The 20,350-nt window shown below is 43.8% G+C and overlaps 1 protein-coding gene and 1 pseudogene across 4 annotated transcripts in view; one reads left to right on the forward strand and one right to left on the reverse strand.

Moving 5' to 3' along the window:
- Positions 1-2,389: 2,389 nt before the first annotated feature.
- On the reverse strand, positions 2,390-3,392 carry LOC147358384 (copper transport protein ATOX1 pseudogene; annotated as a pseudogene).
- A 5,306-nt stretch (positions 3,393-8,698) lies between these two features.
- QSER1 (glutamine and serine rich 1) overlaps positions 8,699-20,350 on the forward strand; it is an 80,211-nt gene continuing 68,559 nt past the window's right edge. For 2 of the 4 annotated variants that reach the window (XR_015142230.1, XM_086341045.1), the window contains exon 1: positions 8,699-9,199. Coding sequence is in view for 2 of the 4 variants with exons in the window: in XM_086341045.1 (XP_086197171.1) it covers positions 9,009-9,199 (191 nt within the window). In the remaining 2 variants the exon portion in view is untranslated. Of the gene's footprint in view, positions 9,200-10,945; positions 11,045-20,350 lie in introns of those variants that run through there. The other 2 variants (XM_086341048.1, XM_086341049.1) reach the window with 2 other exon arrangements.

Genomic DNA, 20,350 nt, shown 5'->3' on the forward strand with positions numbered 1-20,350 from the left:
GTAGGACATTACGAAGGACAAGGGAATGTTTTCTGTGACTTTGGTCATTTACTCCCTGCTTCAGATTTTTGTGGCTCCTTATTGTGAGGAAGTATACTAAAGTAATTAAATGTTTGGGTATTGGGTCAGTTTTGGGACTATTTGAACATCAAAATAGATGAATATGGTAATGGACTATAATTTTGTGTTCTAGGACTCCCAAGATCATCCTTATATTCAATGATTTGCTGCAAGAACTCACAAGGCAGTGAAGTTGCTACACTGATGGTTACAGTCAGTTAAGATGAAAGGATATAGATTAAAATCAGCAATGGCAAAAGGCACATAGAACAGATATAAGCAAGGGAGATGAGGTAGAGCTTGAAGTTGTGCTCTCCCAATGGGGTCCTGGCGGACATTGGTCACATGAAGTACTGCCAATTAGGGAAGCTCACTTGAGTCTTGATGTCCTGGGTTTTGCGGGGAGGTTGTTCACATAGGTGTGGCTGACTCCCTGGTGACTGATCTTAATTCCCTAAACCTTCAGGAGGTCAAGCTGATACTGTGTGGTCCAAAGCCCCCACCATAAATCACACTGTTAGCATTACTCACTGGTGTGGTCCAAGACCTCGGGTAAATAAAACCACTCTTAACAGGCAGGACATTCCAAGTGCTTAGAAGTTATGGCTCTGGAACCCGGATGCTAAGTCGCTTCAGTTGTGTTCCATTCTTCGTGATCCTATGGACTGTAGCCTGTCAGGCTCCACTGTCCATGGGATTGTCCAGGCAAGAATACTGGAGTGGGTTGCAATGTCCTCCTCCAGGGGATCTTCCCAACTCAGGGATGGATCAAACCTGCATCTCTTATATCTCTTGCATTGCAGACCGATTCTTTATTGCTGAGCCACCAGGGAAGCCCCTGGAGCCTGGTGAGGGCCAAACCTTTCTTTGGAATATATAACATTTGGACAACCTGAACCTGCTGAGTTCATTCTGCACAATGCAAATCCACTGAGTAAAAAATAATTCATGAATTTATACTGAAATGGATAAACAGATAGATGGGTTGATAAACAGGAGATAAGGAAAAGTTCCTTTTTATAGAAGAATGGTAACTAATGATTATGAAAGAAAAGATGGATTTAGAAAAATCACAGTTTAGTAACCATAATAATAATTGCTTCAATCAAGAATCATCAGGTGGACTTCCCTGGTGGTCCAGTAGTTAAGACGGCATGCTTCATGCAGTCTTAACTACTGCAACGATCCCTGGTTGGGAAAGTTCTGCATGCCATGTGGCTAAATAAATAAAGGTCAACAAAATTGAATATATCACTTTAAAAAAATGACTGTAGAAGTGTGTGCATGTGTGATTACATTTTTAAAAAGTCACCAGTGGATGCTATGGTGAGTTGATCGGTGGTTCCCCCAAAGATGTGTCCCTCTACTAATCCACAGAACATGTGAATGAGACCTTATTTGGGAAAAGGGTCTTTGGTGATGTCATTAAGTTAAGGATCTTGAAATGAGATCACGCTGGATTAACCAGGTGGGCCCTAAATCCAAAAATAAGTGTTCTTATAAAGGACGGAGGAGAAGACAGACATAGAGAATGTGAAGACAGAGGCAGAAATTAGAATGAGGGAGCCAACCTAAGGAATGCCCCAGAAGCTGAAAGAGGCAAGGAAGAATTCTCCCCGAGAGCCTCCAGGGGAAGCACACAGCCCTGTAGACAGCATGATTTGGGGCTTCCAGAATAGTGACACAAAAATACCTATGGCTTTAAGCCACCCAGTTTGTGATAATATGTTGCAGCTCTCATAGAAAACTAATAGAGATGCTGAAACCAGCGGTGAAGGAATGATGCTTTGGGAGTTTACAGCCTTAAAGTACCAACAAAATATTACTATTAAAGAAAATATAGCCACTCTTTAGTGGAGATAGGAGCCCCTCGTGGCTCAGACAGTAAAGAGTCTGCCTGCAGTGCGGGAGACCTGGGTTCGATCCCTGTGTTGGGAAGATACCCTGGAGAAGGAAATGGCAACCCATTCCAGTATTCTTGCCTGGAGAATCCCATGGACGAAGGAGCCTAGCAGGCTACAGTCCACGGGGTCCAAAGAGCGACTTCACTTTCCCTTCACTTTCACTTTAGTGGAGATACCTGGCAGTAGCACTTTAACCAAGCTTATTGGGTTCAGCAGTCAAATATAGCTGGTTTGAAGCTCCACTTGATTTAGCGTCAATTTATATTAGTTTACATGATTTGGGCAGTTAACTTCATTAAGCCTCAATTTCCTGTAAAATGGAAATAATAATAATCAATACCCACAGTGTAAGAATATTTTGAGGATTAAATATAGTTATAGATATACTATAGTTTATAGATAAACTATAAAAAGCCCATAGCACAGGACCCAGCACATTCATATTTAGTACATATTGGCTACACTTTTTTTTCTTCCCCAGCAGAAGCAGCTGGACTTTATTGCAGGAGAGCTCCAGAGGAGCAGGGTAAGTGAGGGTCTCTGCAGAACTCCATTGGCTGAGCAGGACTGACAGGTCTTAGATCTGTGTGGAAGACAGGAGAGGATCTATTCTGCAGGTTGGACACCCAGGCCCCCTCTACTTGGGACCAAGGTAGGAAACAGCCTTTCCTGTTTTCCCCAGGGTCTCCAGCAGAGTGTCCACACTATGCTCAGAGGTGATGCAAAGCGTCTTGTTGGACAGGTCAATGTCAAACTGAACTCCTCCTAGCTCGTTAAGGATATGAGTGACACATTAGCGCAGGCTTCACAGGTCATGTCCCCGGAGAACTCATGCTTTGTTGGAACTGAAGAGGTGGCGGCAGTGGCATTGGCTTTCTGGCTCTCTATATTGGTTATTCTGATGAAAGTAAAAGTGCAAGTGTTAGTTTCTTAGTCTTGTCTGACTCTTTGAGACCCCATGGGCTGTAGCCTGCCAGGCTCCTCTGTCCATGGAATTCTCCAGGCAAGGATACTGGAGTAGGTTGCCATTCTCTTCTCCAGGAGATCTTCTGCTCTAATTTACAGAATGAGGTTTAAATTTCCTGTAACCTATTCAGGGAGATAAAAGATATCATTCAATGATCGACTTGATCAGACCACACCCCTGTCTTTCCAGCCCATACTTAAAGTGGGCTCTAACCCCCCGACCTCTTGGTCTCCAATTATTCAACCTGGCTTCTTCCAGACCCCTATCAGCTAAACTATAGTCACAGAGCTCAAGAGATCATCTAATTCATAGCTCAGACCACTTCCTCTACCTGCAAAACTGATGATCAAGTAGGCTTCCTGAAACTCTGCTCACTGGAAGGAATGTGACTCATCGCTGTCTTTCAATGACATCTGTGGCTTCCAAAGAAGCAGGTATAAATGCAGCTTTTCTGACCCCATTGCTGTTTCCCTGGAGCGTAAGACAAGCAACAGAGATAGCAGCCAAGGATGGTTGATAGGATCTAAGCCTCAGAGAAAATGACAGTGGGGCTCACTTCATTTCTGATTGTTGTTTTTTTTTTTTTCTCTTTTTTTCTGCAGGATCTTAGTTCCTTGACCAGGGGCTGTGGCCACGAAAGTACCAAGTCCAAACCACTGGACCATCAGGGAACTCCCTCATTTCTGATGTCGTAATTTAATTTCTGATGTTGACCTAAGAGAGTGAAATCAGTTCTCCCCCAGCAAAAACAGGATTATAGTTCCCCCTCCCTATGCCAGAAGAGAAAGGAAAAATGGAAGATTAAGACCCCCCTAATCAATCCAACTTGACCACAAAACTTGACCTTCTTGTATCTTTCTAAATAATGGTTAGTCTTTTTGTAACATTAGAATATATGGACTTACTGACTACATTTCAAATATGTCAACCCCCAACACTGCATTTCCCCACAAGCTAAAAAAACAAGGCTGCCTCAGTGGAGATACAGTTTCATTACTTCCTCCCGCAACTGAATGCCTCTATTAACCTAAAACAATCTGAACCCCGGGCTTCAGCCTCAACAGCAGAATGAAGGTGATGAACTACTCTAAGCTTCCTACCAGTTTAAATACATGGCGATTTTCTAATGGGATGGGAGGAAGGTGGGAAATGTGAGGAGAGTGTCCATGGACACTTTTTTCTTTGGTCATGCCTTGCAGCATGTGGGATTTTAGTTCCCTGACCAGGGATTGAACCCTAATGCCCTGCATTGGCAGCACAAAGTCTTAACCACTGGACCACCAGATAAGTCCATCATGGACAGTTTCTGAGACATCACTAACTTATAGACAATAGAACTCAGAAGGAATTGAAGACGTGGGTGGGAGAGGACGAAAGACTTTTAAGTGTAGGATCTTAATTCATCTTGCAACCAAGTTGCCTTTGTTTCCAGAAAAAGAGTATGTAAATGATTAAATGGAATTTCTGAATGGGTATTTAAAAAATTGTATTTGGATTTATTCATTCAATAAATATGTATTTAGAGCCTAATGTCAGGTGTAGCACTAAGTACTGAGAATAGAAGGATGAATTAAACACAACTCTTTCCTTTAAGGAACTCATGATCTGTGAGAGAAAGGAGCAGATATACAACTAATCATAATGCAACAAGATAGCGTTAAATACAATAAATGCAATAGGCACCATAGAGCAACTGAAAAGGAAGCAATTGGTTTTGCCTTGGAATGATGAGGAAATGTCATGAAAGACATAACAGTTGATCTGGATCTTAAATTCCACAGGTAAAAAGTGGAATGAATATTTTTATTTAAAACAAGAACAACAAGGCTCACTGTTGACTTTTCAGATCAGATCAATCGCTCAGTCGTGTCCGACTCTTTGCGACCCCATGAATCGCAGCACGCCAGGCCTCCCTGTCCATCACCAACTCCTGGAGTTCACTCAGACTCACGTCCATCGAGTCAGTGATGCCATCCAGCCATCTCATCCTCTGTTGTCCCCTTCTCCTCCTGCCCCTAATCTCTCCCAGCATCAGAGTCTTTTCCAATGAGTCAACTCTTCACATGAGGTGGCCAAAGTACTGGAGTTTCAGCTTTAACATCATTCCTTCTAAAGGAATCCCAGGGCTGATCTCCTTCAGAATGGACTGGTTGGATCTCCTTGCAGTCCAAGGGACTCTCAAGAGTCTTCTCCAACACCACAGTTCAAAAGCATCAATTCTTTGGCGCTCAGCCTTCTTCACAGTCCGACTCTCACATCCATACATGACCACAGGAAAAACCATAGCCTTGACTAGACGAACCTTTGTTGGCAAAGTAATGTCTCTGCTTTTGAATATGCTGTCTAGGTTGGTCATAACTTTCCTTCCAAGGAGTAAGCGTCTTTTAATTTCATGGCTGCAGTCACCATCTGTAGTGATTTTGGAGCCCAGGAAAATAAAGTCTGACACTGTTTCCACTGTTTCCCCATCTATTTCCCATGAAGTGATGGGACTGGATGCCATGATCTTTGTTTTCTGAATGGTGAGCTTTAAGCCAACTTTTTCACTCTCCACTTTCACTTTCATCAAGAGGCTTCTGATGAAGCCTCTCTTCACTTTCTGCCATAAGGGTGGTGTCATCTGCATATCTGAGGTTATTGATATTTCTCCGGCAATCTTGATTCCAGCTTGTGCTTCTTCCAGCCCAGCTTTTCTCATCATGTACTCTGCATAGAAGTTAAATAAGCAGGGTGACAATATACAGCCTTGACGTACTCCTCTTCCTATTTGGAACCGGTCTGTTGTTCCATGTCTAGTTCTAACTGTTGTTTCCTGACCTGCATACAAATTTCTCAAGAGGCAGATCAGGTGGTCTGGTATTCCCATCTCTTTCAGAATTTTCCACAGTTTCTTGTGATCCACACGGTCAAAGGCTTTGGCATAGTCAATAAAGCAGAAATAGATGTTTTTCTGGAACTCTCTTGCTTTTTCCATGATCCAGCGGATGTTGGCAATTTGATCTCTGGTTCCTCTGCCTTTTCTAAAACCAGCTTGAACATCAGGAAGTTCATGGTTCACATATTGCTGAAGCCTGACTTGGAGAATTTTGAGCATTACTTTACTAGCGTGTGAGATGAGTGCAATTGTGCGGTAGTTTGAGCATTCTTTGGCATTGCCTTTCTTTGGGATTGGAATGAAAACTGACCTTTTCCTTTTAGTGCTGTCTAAATCAGACTTAAAGGGCTTCCCCAGTGGCTCAGTGATAAAGAATCCGCCTTCAATGCAAGAGACACAGGTTTGATCTCCGGGTCAGGAAAATCCCCTGCAGAAGGAAATGGCTACCCACTCCAGTATTCTTGCCTGGGAAATCCCATGGACTGAAGAGCCTGGTGAGCTACAGTTCATGGGGGTGCAAAAGAGTTGGACAAACTTACAGACTAAACAACAAGAGCAACAGATCAGATTTAAACAGCTGGGTTGGGAATTATTTGAAAGATAACATGAAAAGTTTGTAGTGTTGGGAGTATGTTTTCAGCAGGGAAGACGACATTCTTCAGGTAATATCACTCAGTTCAGTTCAGTCGCTCAGTCGGGTCCGACTCTTTGTGACCCGGTGAATTGCAGCACGCCAGGCCTCCCTGTCCATCACCAACTCTTGGAGCTTACCCAAACCCGTGTCCATCGAGTCGGTGATGCCATCCAGTCATCTCATCCTCTCTCGTCCCCTTCTCCTCCTGCCCCCAATCCCTCCCAGCATCAGGGTCTTTTCCAAAGACTCAACTGTTCGGATGAGGTGGCCAAAGTATCATTAATTTTACCAAAAAGACTGTGATGTTTTATGATGTTATTTGTAGACATGCTGTAACATCGGAAATATACTTGCATTGACTTAAGGTAAACTAAATTTCACTTAATGGGCAAAGAAACATCACATATGGTGACACAGTAATATTATTTTTAAAATACTAAAATTTTCCCTTAATATTTTTTCTCTGATTTATGTGACATAAACAAACTACATAATGGTGTGAAGGACTATAAAGGTTTTATTGCCACTTGTTTGGTATTGCCTGCATAAGTTCTGAGTACCAGTTGTGAGTATCAAACTGCCATAAAACATTTATAACATGCCACTCCACTTTTCATACAGACAAAACTTTAGTGCTCAGAAAAATATTTACAACTTTGCTTTATTTATATAGATTACAGATTTCCAGTCAGAAGTAAGAAAAATAAATGTTGTATGGAATATTTGTTACTTCTCTGCAGGGTCTTAGATTATCTGGCAAATTCCTTCTCCAAAGAAAACCACTTTTCAAAGATGTCCTCAGAAAATGCATACTGGGATTAACATAAAATCGGCAAAGTCACTTGTGTCCACACATTTGAATTCATTTGTAAATAACGACTACTCTCTTCCTCGTTTCCCCACCCCGGGACAGGACTGCAGGCAGCACAGGTGACGAAAGACTTACAAAAAAAGGAATGAATAGGAACAAAAGGATGTAGGCGCCAGGAGGAAAACAGAATCTTCCAGGACAAAATTAATCTCAGAAGGAACAGCAGGTCCAAAACCAGGGATTACTGAAGTTTAAATTGCTTTTTGCATGGTGATCAGAGTTAATGTATCAGATTTATTGTCTTCTACGATGCCTGATTTAACTTTCATGTTAAGCTTATCTTGAGGGACAGATTTCTGTACTAAGCACATAAATAGGTGTTAAACCTGTATTGATTTTTTAAAAGGGTGATGGTCAATCAACTTCACTGTTATTAACTTTTATGCCTTAAGGACCAAATAGTGGTTTCTATGATTCTTGTTTCACTACACATAAGTTACTAGAAGAAACAACAACTCTCACATACAATAGGGAACCGCAAATAATCTTTAATTCCCCTCCTCCCCCAAACAACCTGGACGCCGGACAGGAGACGTTTGGATACAGTCCTGCTGAAGTTCCAAGCCTCAAACAAAAAACTTCAACAGTTTGTGCACTCTGAGTTTAAATTTATGGTAATTAAAGTCATCCAGATGGCGGCTGTATTAATCAATGAAGGGGCAGTATTCATCTTGGGACAGAAGATTCTGAAACCCAGAATGAGAAAAATCCCCAAGGTGGGGGTGGGGACAGTTAATAAGAGCCCCCCAGGGAAAGGTCCTTTCAACGAGGGTTGGAAAAGAATACGTTTGAATTTGAATCTCTTTGAATATAAATCTCCCCTAACAGCAGGAAAAGGGTCCTCTAGCGCAGCAAGCTTTGGGCAGGAAGGGAGTAAACGGAACTGTAAAACAGTCTGCTCAGCTGTTTCTGGTTTGGGACGAGGCGCAGGGAAAGGAGTCGCGATCTGAGAACTGAGTATTTGAGTCACTCAAAATAACTCGAAGGGTCAAATAACGAACTCCAGGCAAAGCGTTGACAAGGCTCCCCGGCCGCAGCACCCCGCGCCGGGTTTCCGCTCAGTTTCCCCCTCCCTCGCGGAGGACGCCCGGCAGGCGCGGCCCCTTCCCACGCGGGGCGCGGCGAGCGCCGACGGCTTCCCCTGGAGCAGCCGGGGGCGGGAAGTCCGCGGCTCGCGGGCTACGGCTGGCGGCCGCCCCTACGATTCCCGGAGCTGGCCTGGGCCGGGCAGGCCTCAAGCCTTCTCCGCCCGGGCTGGGCTTCCAGAGGCGGCGGCGGCGGCAGCAGCGGACGAGGAGGCGGTCTCTGGCCCGCGAGCCGCGAGCGCGGGGCGCCGAGGGGAGGCGGGGCGAGGCCGCGGGGCGGAGGTGGGGGGGGCCGGGAGGTGCATCCTGGGAAATCCACCAACATGGGGCGCAGCCACCGCCGCCGCCGCCGCCGCGAGTCCCGGCCACGGATGCCGCCGCTCCCCTGACGCCCAGCTGGGGCCTCGCGGCGCACCGCGGCCCGGCTCCCCCCGGCACAGACCGGCCAGCGCGCCCTCCGCTCGCTCGCCTGCGGCCATGTGAGGGGGCAGCTCCCTCCGCCGCCGCCGCCTCCTCTTCCTCCCCCCGCCCCCTCCCTCCCCTCCCGCCCCCCTCTCACTGGGCCCTAGAGGAGCCCCCACCGCAGCTCGCCCGCCCTCCGCCGCCCCCACGATGGACAGGAACTACGCGACCTCCGGCTTCGCCGACCCGCCGCCGCCGCCGCCGCCCGCGCCCCCCGCCGCCCCCTCCAGCGCCGCCGCCGCACCACCCCCCGCCCCCGCCTGGGCCTACGAACCCCGAGCCGCGGCCGCCGCCTCCAGCAGCAGCGGCAGCGGCGGTAGCAGCCCCAGCCTCAAGGCCAGGTAGGGAGAGTGGGCGGCGGGGGGTCCTGGCGGGCCCGGAAAAGCCGGGGATGCGTTTGGGGCCTTCGCCCCCGTGCAGCACCCCCCGAGGGTTCGGGTCGGCGGGGAACCCCCCCTGCTCGTCTCGTTGCCCTCACCCTGCCGGGAGAAGCGGCTGCTAATTCCTGTGGGGTGGTTTCGGGGTGGGTGGGGGCGCCCGATGTGGGATTCGCAGCTGGGGAGCGTGGGTAAAAGGGAGGCTTGGGCGGGAGTCGTGGGTCCCCGTCACCTCCGCGTCCTGGGCTTCCACATGGTGAAGTTTGGGTTATTGGCTGAACTCGGCGATCAGGGAAACTCGGGACTCGTGCCGGGGGGCCAAGCGGGCCGCCGAGGAGTTCGGGGCAGTGACATTCCATTGTATTGTGACGGACAATGTGGTCTTGGGGGCCCCGGCGGTGAGCGTGAGGGTGGGGGAGGCGGGAGCGCAAGAGGCGCGGAGCCGAGTCCCTGACATTGGGGGACCTGGGGCGGGGGGGTGGTCTGTGCTGCTGGAGAATCCCGGGGACGTGGGGGCCTGCCAGGGGGCCCCGGGGATGCGAACGCTGCGCCTGGGCTGGGTGACATATGTTCGCAGTGGTGGCCAAGATGAAGCTGTTTTTCTTCCATGCGTTCAAACTTACTCTTGGGTGTCCTCCTCTTAACAACAGCAGGAAGTAAGGAATCTTTCTTTGCCTTCTGTGTTTTGGGGTGACTAAGAGTTGGGAAGAAACCGGAGGGAGGGGGGCGGTCAGTGAAGGCCGTAAAGGTTGAAGAACCGAAGCATGCTTCTCCATCTCGTTTCTGAAGCCCCGGCTCATTATGTAGCGTGGAGTTCAAGAGTTCATCTTTGCTCCAGCATGACCAAGGGAATCTAAAATGTTGACTCTTACTAGATGTTTAAGCTCGCGGGAAATGTGTCGTAGTGCTACACTGTGAAACGGTCCATTTGAATGATAACTGGAAGGCGTGGTTTGGTTTGGAAGATTTGGGAGCGGGGTGTTTTAAAGCTACCTCTGCCGAACAATGCAGAAATCTGGTAGGTGCAGCTTCTGATTACAAGGACCAGGGAATCCTGGGTTGCTAATGACTTCATCCTCAGCTACCAACAGGAAGCTTCGTGGCTTTATGATCTCATCAAATTTTTTTTATTATTGTCACAACAGAAGTGAACTTTTTTTTTTTTTTACTTTATATATATTACAGTATTCTAGGTTTTCTTTTGTAGAAGTTGCACGTTCATGATTTGGAAAGTATGTGCGAAGAGTAACTGGTCTTTGTCTTAGATAGTACCTTGGGATGATTGTTGAGAGAATGAGAAAAAATTCGTTCAAGAAAAGGAAAATATGCTTTCATAGAAAATTTAATGTCCTTTGTTTAAAAGAGATGGGGTTAAGAATATAATAATGTGATGTGCCAATGTGGAGCTAAATAATTAAATGCTGAGACCTCTCAGAAATAGTCATAACTTTGAACTATATACAGTTTAAGGAGTTCATGAAAAATGTTTGGCACTTTTCCCTTTTATTTATTTATTTTTGGTGGTAATTTGCCTTATCATTTTACAAGTAGCTTTTGCATATATACCATAATTTACAAATTAAAGTTACTTTCTCTTCAGTGAACAATGATAGGTGTTTATGCAGCATAGTTTATGTTTTAAATGACAAATGTTTTATTAGGTACATGAAACAAATGCTATCTAGTTATTTCTGTTGTTTCTTTTAGCAGAATACTTCTGAGGCAAGAAACTAAAATCTACTTGTCATATTTTCCAAATGTTATTTATCAAAGTAACAAAGAATGACTTCCCAAACACATTTGAAAACAGTAAGTAGATTTATTTGGAACACATAATCTAAAAGGGATTTATTTTGTTTATTGAAAACGATTGATTCTTAAATGCTCAGCCCCTCCCCTCTTAAAATATATTTTGGGGGTGGAGTTAGCTAAATTATAGCATAGAAAATGCAGGCTTTCCCCCTCCCCCATGAACTTGCTTTGTTAACATCTTGTGTTAGGATCAGGCCATCTGTACAGGGCTACACACACTTCTTAATTGTACCTCATTTTATTCTGTGCTAGTGCTCGCTTCAGTTATATAAAAAATACTGAATCTGAAATATGCCCTGTAAGTCTGTAAGTATTGTGTGTTTTCAGAAGACTATTCATATTTTTTATAACATTTTGAAAAGCTGTTTCATAATTCATGTATCAGTTGAATGTTTTTGTTCCCCCTTGTGGCAGTTTTTCTTGAAGGTGCAAATGAATACTGGTTGTGATGATGTGATGTGGATACTTATCCGCAAGGAGTTAGCCTGTCTGTCACCTTGTTTCCAATAACCTATTCAGAAGCTAACAGATGGTAGTGACGTTCAGTTGTTACTGATATGGGATCTAACATTCTACTTTATGTCTTTACTTGGTCCTAAAATGAAACATTTTCATCAGCTGATAGGAAATAGCATGGTAAACATTTTTTCATGAGTTCCAAAATAACACTTTCTTGATATAATGGCTCCACAAGATACTAGGTATTTCCATTGGTTTAACAATTGAAAAATAAAGAGCTAATGGGAAAACTCTAGCATTTCACTTTAAATAGAGTGTATAGAGATTTCTGAATGTTTCTAAAATATTTCTTGCTGGGTACATGGAAATTTCAGGGATAAGACCTGATTGTATATACATTTCCATTTATTTGTCCTCTTAGTTTTAGGGACCAAATGAGCATATATCTTCATCTGTCACCATGTGGTTAGAAATGTTCTTTGTGGGGCTATTTTAGGTACTCTAAATACCTTTACATGTTTTTGGATATAAGATGATCATCAGGAAGCTACAGACCTGCATCTTTTCTCTTCCTGACATTTGTGTCTTTGTACAGAATAGGAAGAGACAGGCCGTTTCATCATAGTTATGATAGATGTTGTGTTGGTTTTTGAATATACACCAGAAGATGACTAAACAGAAATATTTTGTTTTAAAATAAAATTATATTTGTTTTGCCTTTTTGACTTGAAACAGTCTTTTTTGCCACCAGTTTTTAGAATTTCCTAAATAAATTATAAATTCATCCTGATTTTAGTATGAATGTAATGAGTGTGATAGGTTGTCCTTCCAAAAAGCAAAACAATGGTTAGTTTCTCCAGAAGTGATCGGCTACTGTATTAAGGACATTTTGTGTGCACGCTCACTTCCTTCAATCCTGTCCAACTCTTTGCCACCCTATGGATGATAGCCTGCCAGATGAGGTCCATGGGATTCTCCAGGCAAGAGTACTGGAGTGGGTTGCCATGCCCTCCTCCAGGGGATCTTCTGGACCCAGGGATAGAACCCAGGTTCTCCGCATTGCAGGCAGATTCTTTACCACTGAGCCACCGGGGTAAGCCCAAGGACATTTCGAGTAAGTTTTAAATCTAGCATTTTCCTCAAGGCTTTTGGGATAAGACCTGAAAGATCACAATTTGTAAGGAGTTGAGACAATCGCAAAGTAGTGAAAGGTTATTTGGAACAAACTTCTGTTGTTGTAATTTCCCATAGAAACAATGTTGTAAGTAATTTGTAATATTGTAAGTAATGTCAGTTACTGACAACTTATTTGTGCTAGCTACTGTTTTAAGTGATCAATGCAAACACTATTTAATCCTCAAAGTAATCTTTTGAGGTAGGCATTGTTTATACCTTCTTTTTTAAGAATTGGAAACTGAGACATAGTGAGATTAATAAACTTACAGCCACATAGCAAGTAAGTAGTGGAGCAGGGATTTAAACCTGGGCATGTTTCATTACTGAACTGGACTCCTTGGATAGTCTGATACTGTAATCTGCCTATGTAATGGGTTAATGATCGTTTATAACTGGCCTGGAATCCTGACCATCATTAATATCGTTATTTCAGTGTTCTTTATCATTGTTGTCCATCTTTTTTCCTAATTGAAACATACTTCCTTTCATTTCCATAACACTGTACTTTCTGACTTTCCTCTTTCCTCTCTGGGCTACTGCTTTTTCCTGTTCTTCACTAGTTCTTAACTCTTCTAATCTCCACATATTGTTTCCTTAGGGTTTGGGGTTGATAGGATTTCTTGTCCATTCTGCACTTTGTCGTAGGATATCACATCCATGCCCATGACTTAAAATACCATCTCTAGAGATGCCCATATATACATCTAAAGCCCAAACCTCTCCTGAGCACCTAGTTGCGTATCCATCTACCTCTTCGAGCTTTCATTGGCTACGTAGCAGGAATCATCAGTGATGAGCTCATACTTTCCCCATCCAACCCACCTCTGCTTCTCTAGTGAAGCCTTTCTCAGTCACGCCTCTGTCCATCTAGTTGCTCAGGCCAGAACCCGGGAGTTGTGCGTGCTCTGTCACCAAACCTTGCTGACTTTTGTTTCATCTCTTAAATAATGTCTTGGAATTGTCTACTTGGTGTTTCTGCTGCTCCAGCCTGATCCAAGCCACTATTATTTTTCTCTTGGATAACTAAATAATCTTAAATCTTTCCTTTCCTTCCTTCAGTTCATTCCTTTATTTTTTTTAAATGAAAGTATAGTTGATTTGGGGTTCCCTGGTGGCTCAGATGGTAGAGAATCCGCCTGCAATGTGGAAGACCTGGATTCAATCCCTGGGTTGGGAAGATCCCCTGGAGGAGGGCATGGCAACCCACTCCAGTACTCTTGCCTGGAGAATCCCCATGGACAGAGGAGCCTGGCGGGCTCCGTGGGGCTGAAAAAAGTCAGATGCAGCCGAGCACCTAAGCACAAGCACGTGGTTGATTTACAGTGTTGTGCCAATCTCTGCTGAATAGCAAAGTGACTCAGTTTTACACATATATACATTCCATTCTTTTTTAAATATTCTTTTCCCTTATGGTTTATCCCAGGAGATTGGATATAGTACCTTGTTATTTATCCATTCTAAATGTAGTAGTTTGCATCAACCAACCCCAAATTCCCAGTCCATTCCTCTGCCTCCCTCACTTCAGTTTGTTCTGTTCATAGAATTCAGAGTGATTTTAACTTAATTTAACTTTTGGCTGTGCCGGGTCTTAGTTGTGGCACTTGGGATCTTTCTGGCAGTATTTGGGATCAGTTCCCTCACCAGTTATCAAACCTGACCCCTTGCATTGTAAGCGTGGAGTCAGCCACTGGACCACCAGGGAAGTCCCAGAGTGGTTTTTAAAAACACAAATCTAGCAATTTGATCATGTTGTTCCTTTGCTTAGTACCTTTCCACTGCTACTCCTACACCTTAAGGTCAAGGTTTTAAAAATCTGAAATGGGTTGTATATGGTCCTGCATTTACTGGTCCATTTAAAATTGCTTGGGTCATCCTAAATTGCTTTCTACCTAAAGCTCTCCTACACCCTGTCCCTTCCACCTATCTCTCACCCTTTTTCTATCTCCCAACCTGACTTCTTTTTTTTTTTTTTTAAGTTTTATGAATGTTGAGGGGTTTTTTTTGCATTTTTTAAATTTTATTTTATTTTTAAACTTTACAGTATTGTATTAGTTTTGCCAAATAGCAAAATGAATCCGCCACAGCCAACCTGACTTCTTAAGGTATTTCATGTTAGAAACCTCCTGCCTTTCAACCTCTGCTCCCTGTTGTTCTGTGCAATGGTATATACATACTGTGTTTCAGCAAAATTCTTAGAAATGTAATTACATACCTGTATGCTGTTTAGGTGGGGCTTCCCAGGTGGCTCAGTGCTAAAGAATCCACCTGCAATGCAGGAGACAGAAAGGATGCTAGTTTGATCCCTGGGTTGGGAAGATCCCCTGGAGGAGGAAATGGCAACCCACTCCAGTATTCTTGCCTGGAGAATCCCATGGACAGAGGAGCCTGTTGGGCTGCGGTTCATAGGGTCACAAAGAGTTGGAGACAGCGGAAGCCACTGAGCACGCATATATACTGTTTATGTAATAGATGCCTTCCTTTTTAGAATGGAAGATCTTTGAGGGACACTGTGTTTTGCCTACTGCTCTCTACCTGATACGTAACTTTTTTGTTGTTTAGTCACTAAGTTGTGTCCGACTCTTTGTGAGCCCATGGGCTGTAGCCCACCAGGGGCCTCTGTCCATGGGATTTCCCAGGCAGAAATACTGGGGTGGGTTGCCATTTCCTTCTCCATAGGATCTTCCCAACCTAGGGAACCTGTGTATCCTGCCTCTCCTGCACTGCAGGTGGATTCTTTACCACTGAGCTGCCAGAGAAGATGGTACTCTAGTGCCTGGCATATGAAAGTTAAAGTGGAATCTCTCAGTCGTGTCTAACTCTTTTCCACCCCATGGACTGTAGCCTACCAGGCTCCTCCGTCCATGGGATTTTCCAGGCAAGAGTACTGGAGTGGGCTGCCATTTCCTTCTCCAGGGGATCTTCCCAACCCGGAGATTGAACCCAGGTCTCCTGCATTGCAGACGGGCGCTTTACCATCTGAGCTAGGTATATAATTGTTGTTTAATATTAATACTTACTTATGGCATGAAAACCAGAACTCTGTTTTAGCATGGGAATTGGAAGCCCTTTGTTCCTTGCTGCTGTCTCTCGTGCCATTCCCCACCTTCCCTGTCTACTCTGTAGTCGGGACCAGAATGAAGGGTTAGGGCATTTGTGATTGTCATTGGTAGGAAGCGTGGAGGTACAGGCTGCTGCTTGCTTTCCTCCTTTCCTTGTTATACTCTCTGGAACAGTGTGAGCACTAATGTGTATATAGCAAAACACAGGATTTTTCTTTTTCATTAAACAAATATTTGTGTGCCCAGTATATGCAAGGTACTGTTGCCTTTATCAAGTATATTTCTGCAGTGAAAGCTTGAGAAGTCCAATGTCAAATTCATTCACTCATTAAAATGTACTGAGCATCTCTGAGTTTCTGTTACTAAGCTAAGTTCTACAGGGTACTGCAGAAATGAAGGAGACGCTGTCCTGCCTCTTAAAGAACGTGATCCAATAAATGCAGTGTAACCTTTAAAAACAGTGAATCAGTGTATTGTGTACCTGTAACTTACATTATACATCAACTATACTTCATTAAAAAAAAACACAAACTTGTAATTGAGAAAGGTTACAGGATCATATACTTGCTGCCTCAGATCAGATCAGTCACTCAGTCGTGTCCGACTCTTTGCAACCCCATGAATTGCAGCACACCAGGCCTCCTTGTCCCTCACCAACTCCCGGAGTTCACTCAGACTCACGTCCAACGAGTCAGTGATGCCATCCAGCCATCTCATCCTCTGTCGTCCCCTTCTCCTCCTGCCCCCAATCCCTCCCAGCATCAGAGTCTTTTCCAATGAGTCAACTCTTGCCTGTCTACTTGGCTTTGAAATGCTGAAGTGCCTAAGAAGCTTGGCGTTCCATCCTTCTCTTTCTACTCACCCTTGGTGAAGTTGTCATATATACAAAATTATTTTCAAATCTCTATCTCTAGATTCATATCTAGCTATCTCCCTGTCATCTCCATTTGGGTACTGAATAACTATTTCAAACATAATATATCTAAAACCTGATTATCGCCCTAACCCCGCAACCACATTCTCCTTTAATCTTCCCCACCTCTGTAAATAATGCTGCCATTTACTTTGTAGCTTATGCCTAAGAGTTTGGCGCCATCTATGATTCATTTCTTTCATATCCACTCCCTCAGTAAATCCTGCTGGTTTGATCTCCATATGTATGTGTTCCCACATGGACAGTTGCGCTGCCTCCTTGTTTCCACTTTAGCCTTTCTATAATAGAGTTTATTAACAGGCAGAATTAACATTTCAACATAGAAGTCAGGTAATGTCATTACCCTGCTTACAACCTCCTTGTGTTACTCAGGAAAATACAGAGTCCTTATCGTGGCCTCTGAGGTCGTAAGTGATCTGAGCCTTGGCTAATTCTCCAACCTAATCATTCCGCTCCATCTACCATCCTTCAGCCACATGGGCCTTATTTCTGTTCCTGAAACATGCTAAGATTATTTGTGTCTTAGGAATTTCGCACTGGTTGTTCTTTTTATCTGGAGTTTCTTTACAGGTTTTTGCTTCTACTTCTGGACATGTAGGTCTTCACCCAGATGTTACCACCTCAAAAAGATCTTCTCTGACTGCCCTATGTAGAGTAACTTCTCATCACTGTATTATATCACAGAGTTTTATTTTCTTCATTGTATTATCACTCTCTGAAGTAATTTTGTAGATTTATATATATCACTTGGCTTCCCTGGTAGCACAGCTGGTAAAGAATCTGCCTGCAATGCAGGAGACCCTGGTTTGATTCTTGGATTGGGAGGATTCCCTGGAGGAGGGCATGGCAGTCCACTCTAGTATTCTTGCCTGGAAAATCCCAATGTACAGAGGAGCCCGTGGGCTACTGTCCATGTGGTCACAAAGAGTCGGACACGACTGAGCGACTAAGCACGTATGTATCACTTATTGCTGCCCTTCCCCATTCCGCTAACCACCACTAGTAGAATGCATGTTCCATGAGAACAGTGAGCTGTCTTATTCACATCTGTTGAAGGCAGTTTAGAGAAATGGTTGATAGGATAAGCTCTTAAGTCAGAATTTGACTTAAGGGGGTTGTATTTTGACTCCACCACTTGCAGTATGATCTTAATGAAGTCTCTTAATTGTTCTGTTCCTGAAGTTCCCTGTGTGAAAACAGGAAGTTTTTTTGAAGATTAAATGAGAACACAGAAAAGCGTTTAGAATGGTGTCTGGCATATAGAATAGTGTATAGCATATGAGCATTATTGTCAGCACTTAGAACAATATCTGCCACATTGTCAGTGCACGTAGAACATTCAGTGAATGAAAGAAATGACTATAGTCCTAAGCAGAATACTTGTTTTTTTTTAAAGAGGTATAAAAATGCTTGGGGGACTTCGAGGGAAAAGTTATGTTGAGTTCAAGAGGATTAAGGAAGCATTTTTCAGGTGTATTGCATACAGACTGATCTGAATTTTTGTTAACATTGAGTAAATGGCATAAGGTATTAGCGGAAAGAAGGCAGTTCTGAGAGCAAGTGTTCCAAAGTGGGAGGGAGTAGAAGCTGCTGGATTAGTTAAGGGGAGGTCCTTGAACTGGCATAGCATGACTTCTGTCGCAGGTTACTGGTCAGAGCAGTCCTGGGCGCAGTACAGAGAAGACCTCCTTGGAGAGGTCACCAGAGTAATAATACTCTTCCACAGTGTACTAGATTTTCGAGGGCTTTTGATGACAGACAATGGAGTTTAGTCTCTACGGCTCAGTAGGGAGCTTTGAAATTCGGATTTTTAACAGGCATGATGATGATGATAATATCAGCCCCAAAAAAGAGTTTTAATAAGATTAATTTGACAGTCAAGTACAGAATGCTTGAAGTATCATTTCACTAAGATGTGAGGAAAGAGCACATGTAAATGTCCTAAGGCCAGAACAATTCTGGTAATTCCCTTTTCTGACTCAGTCTAACCCTAGATCAGTGGTTGTCAAATTTAAGAGTCCTTCAGAATCACCCAGCGGGCTTGTTGAAATACAAGTTGCTGGATCGAACCCCAGAGTTTTTGAATCAATAAATCTGAGGTGGAGCCCAATAATTTGCATTTCTAACTAGTTCTTAGGTGATGCTAGTGATGTTTATCACCTTATCACCCTCTTCTTGCCATTCTTATCTCTGCTTAAAAATCATCTCTTCATGAAGGTGTTCCCTTACCACAAAATCTCAGTGGCCCCACCCAGTTTGTCTTTTCATACTGTTCATGGGGTTCTCAAGGCACGAATGCTGAAGTGGTTTGCCATTCCTTTCTCCAGTGGACCACATTGTGTACGAACTCTCCACTATGGTCCGTCCATCTTGGGTGGCCCTACACAGCATGGCTCATAGTTTCATTGAGTTAGACAAGGCTGAGATTCGTGTGATCAGTTTGTTTAGTTTTCTGTGATTGTGTTTAGTTTGGACATGAAACAACTGACTGGTTCAAGATTGGGAAAGGAGCACATCAAGGCTGTATATGGTCACCCTGCTTATTTAACTTATATGCAGAGTACATCATGAGATATACTGTACTAGATGAAGCACAAGCTGGAATCAGGATTGCTGGGAGAAATATCAATAACCTCAGATATGCAGATGACACCACCCTTATGGCAGAAAGCGAAGAAGAAGAAAAGAGCCTCTTGATGAAAGTGAAAGAGGAGAGTGAAAAAGTTGGCTTAAAATTCAACATTCCATGGCAAATAGATGGGGAAGCAGTGGAAACAGAGATTTTATTTTTGGGGACTCCAAAATCACTGCAGATGGTGACTGCAGCCATGAAATTAAAAGACACTTGCTCCTTGGAAGAAAAGCTATGACCAACCTAAACAACCTATTAAAAAGCAGAGACGTTACTTTGCCGACAAAGGTCTGTCTAGTCAAAGCTGTGGTTTTTCCAGTAGTCGTGGATGGATGTGAGAGTTGGACTATAAAGAAAGCTGAGTGCCAAAGGATGGATGCTTTTGAACTGTGGTGTTAGAGAAGACTCTTGAGAGTCCTTTGGACTGCAAGGAGATCAAACCAGTCCATCCTAAAGGAGATCAGTCCTGAATATTCATTGGAAGGACTGATGCTGAAGCTGAAACTCTGGTACTTTAGCCACCCGATGGGAAGAACTGACTCATTGGAAAAGACTCTGATGCTGGGAAAAATTGAAGGCAGGAGAAGAAGGGGATGACAGAGGATGAGATGGTTGGATGGCATCACCAACTTGATGGACATGAATTTGAGCAAGCACCGGGAGTTGGTGATGGACAGGGAAGCCTGGTGTGCTGCAGTCCGTGGGGTTGCAAAGAGTCAGACACGACTGAGCGACTAAATTGAACTGAACTGAGCCTAAGATATGGGAATTTTAGAGATGTTTACTGAGTGCCTGTCATGGCTTTTGGAGCTTGGAATATATTAGTGAGCAAAACCTAGATCCCTGCCCTGATGACTTTTAAACTGGGTATGTGGAGTGAGACAGATGATAAATAATAAACATAACTGTAAATTTTCTGGTATTTTGGTAAGTGATACGAGAAAACACAGGGTAATGAAGAATGGAAGGTGAATGAGGAAGGCAATGTAGATTTAAATTGCAGTCTAATTGAAACAGTGATATTTGGTAGTCTTTTGAAAAGA

Source organism: Bos grunniens, chromosome 15 (genome assembly GCF_055505025.1).
Source record: "Bos grunniens cultivar Pamir isolate PY7600 chromosome 15, Bosgru_T2T1.0, whole genome shotgun sequence".
NCBI lineage: Eukaryota > Metazoa > Chordata > Mammalia > Artiodactyla > Bovidae > Bos > Bos grunniens.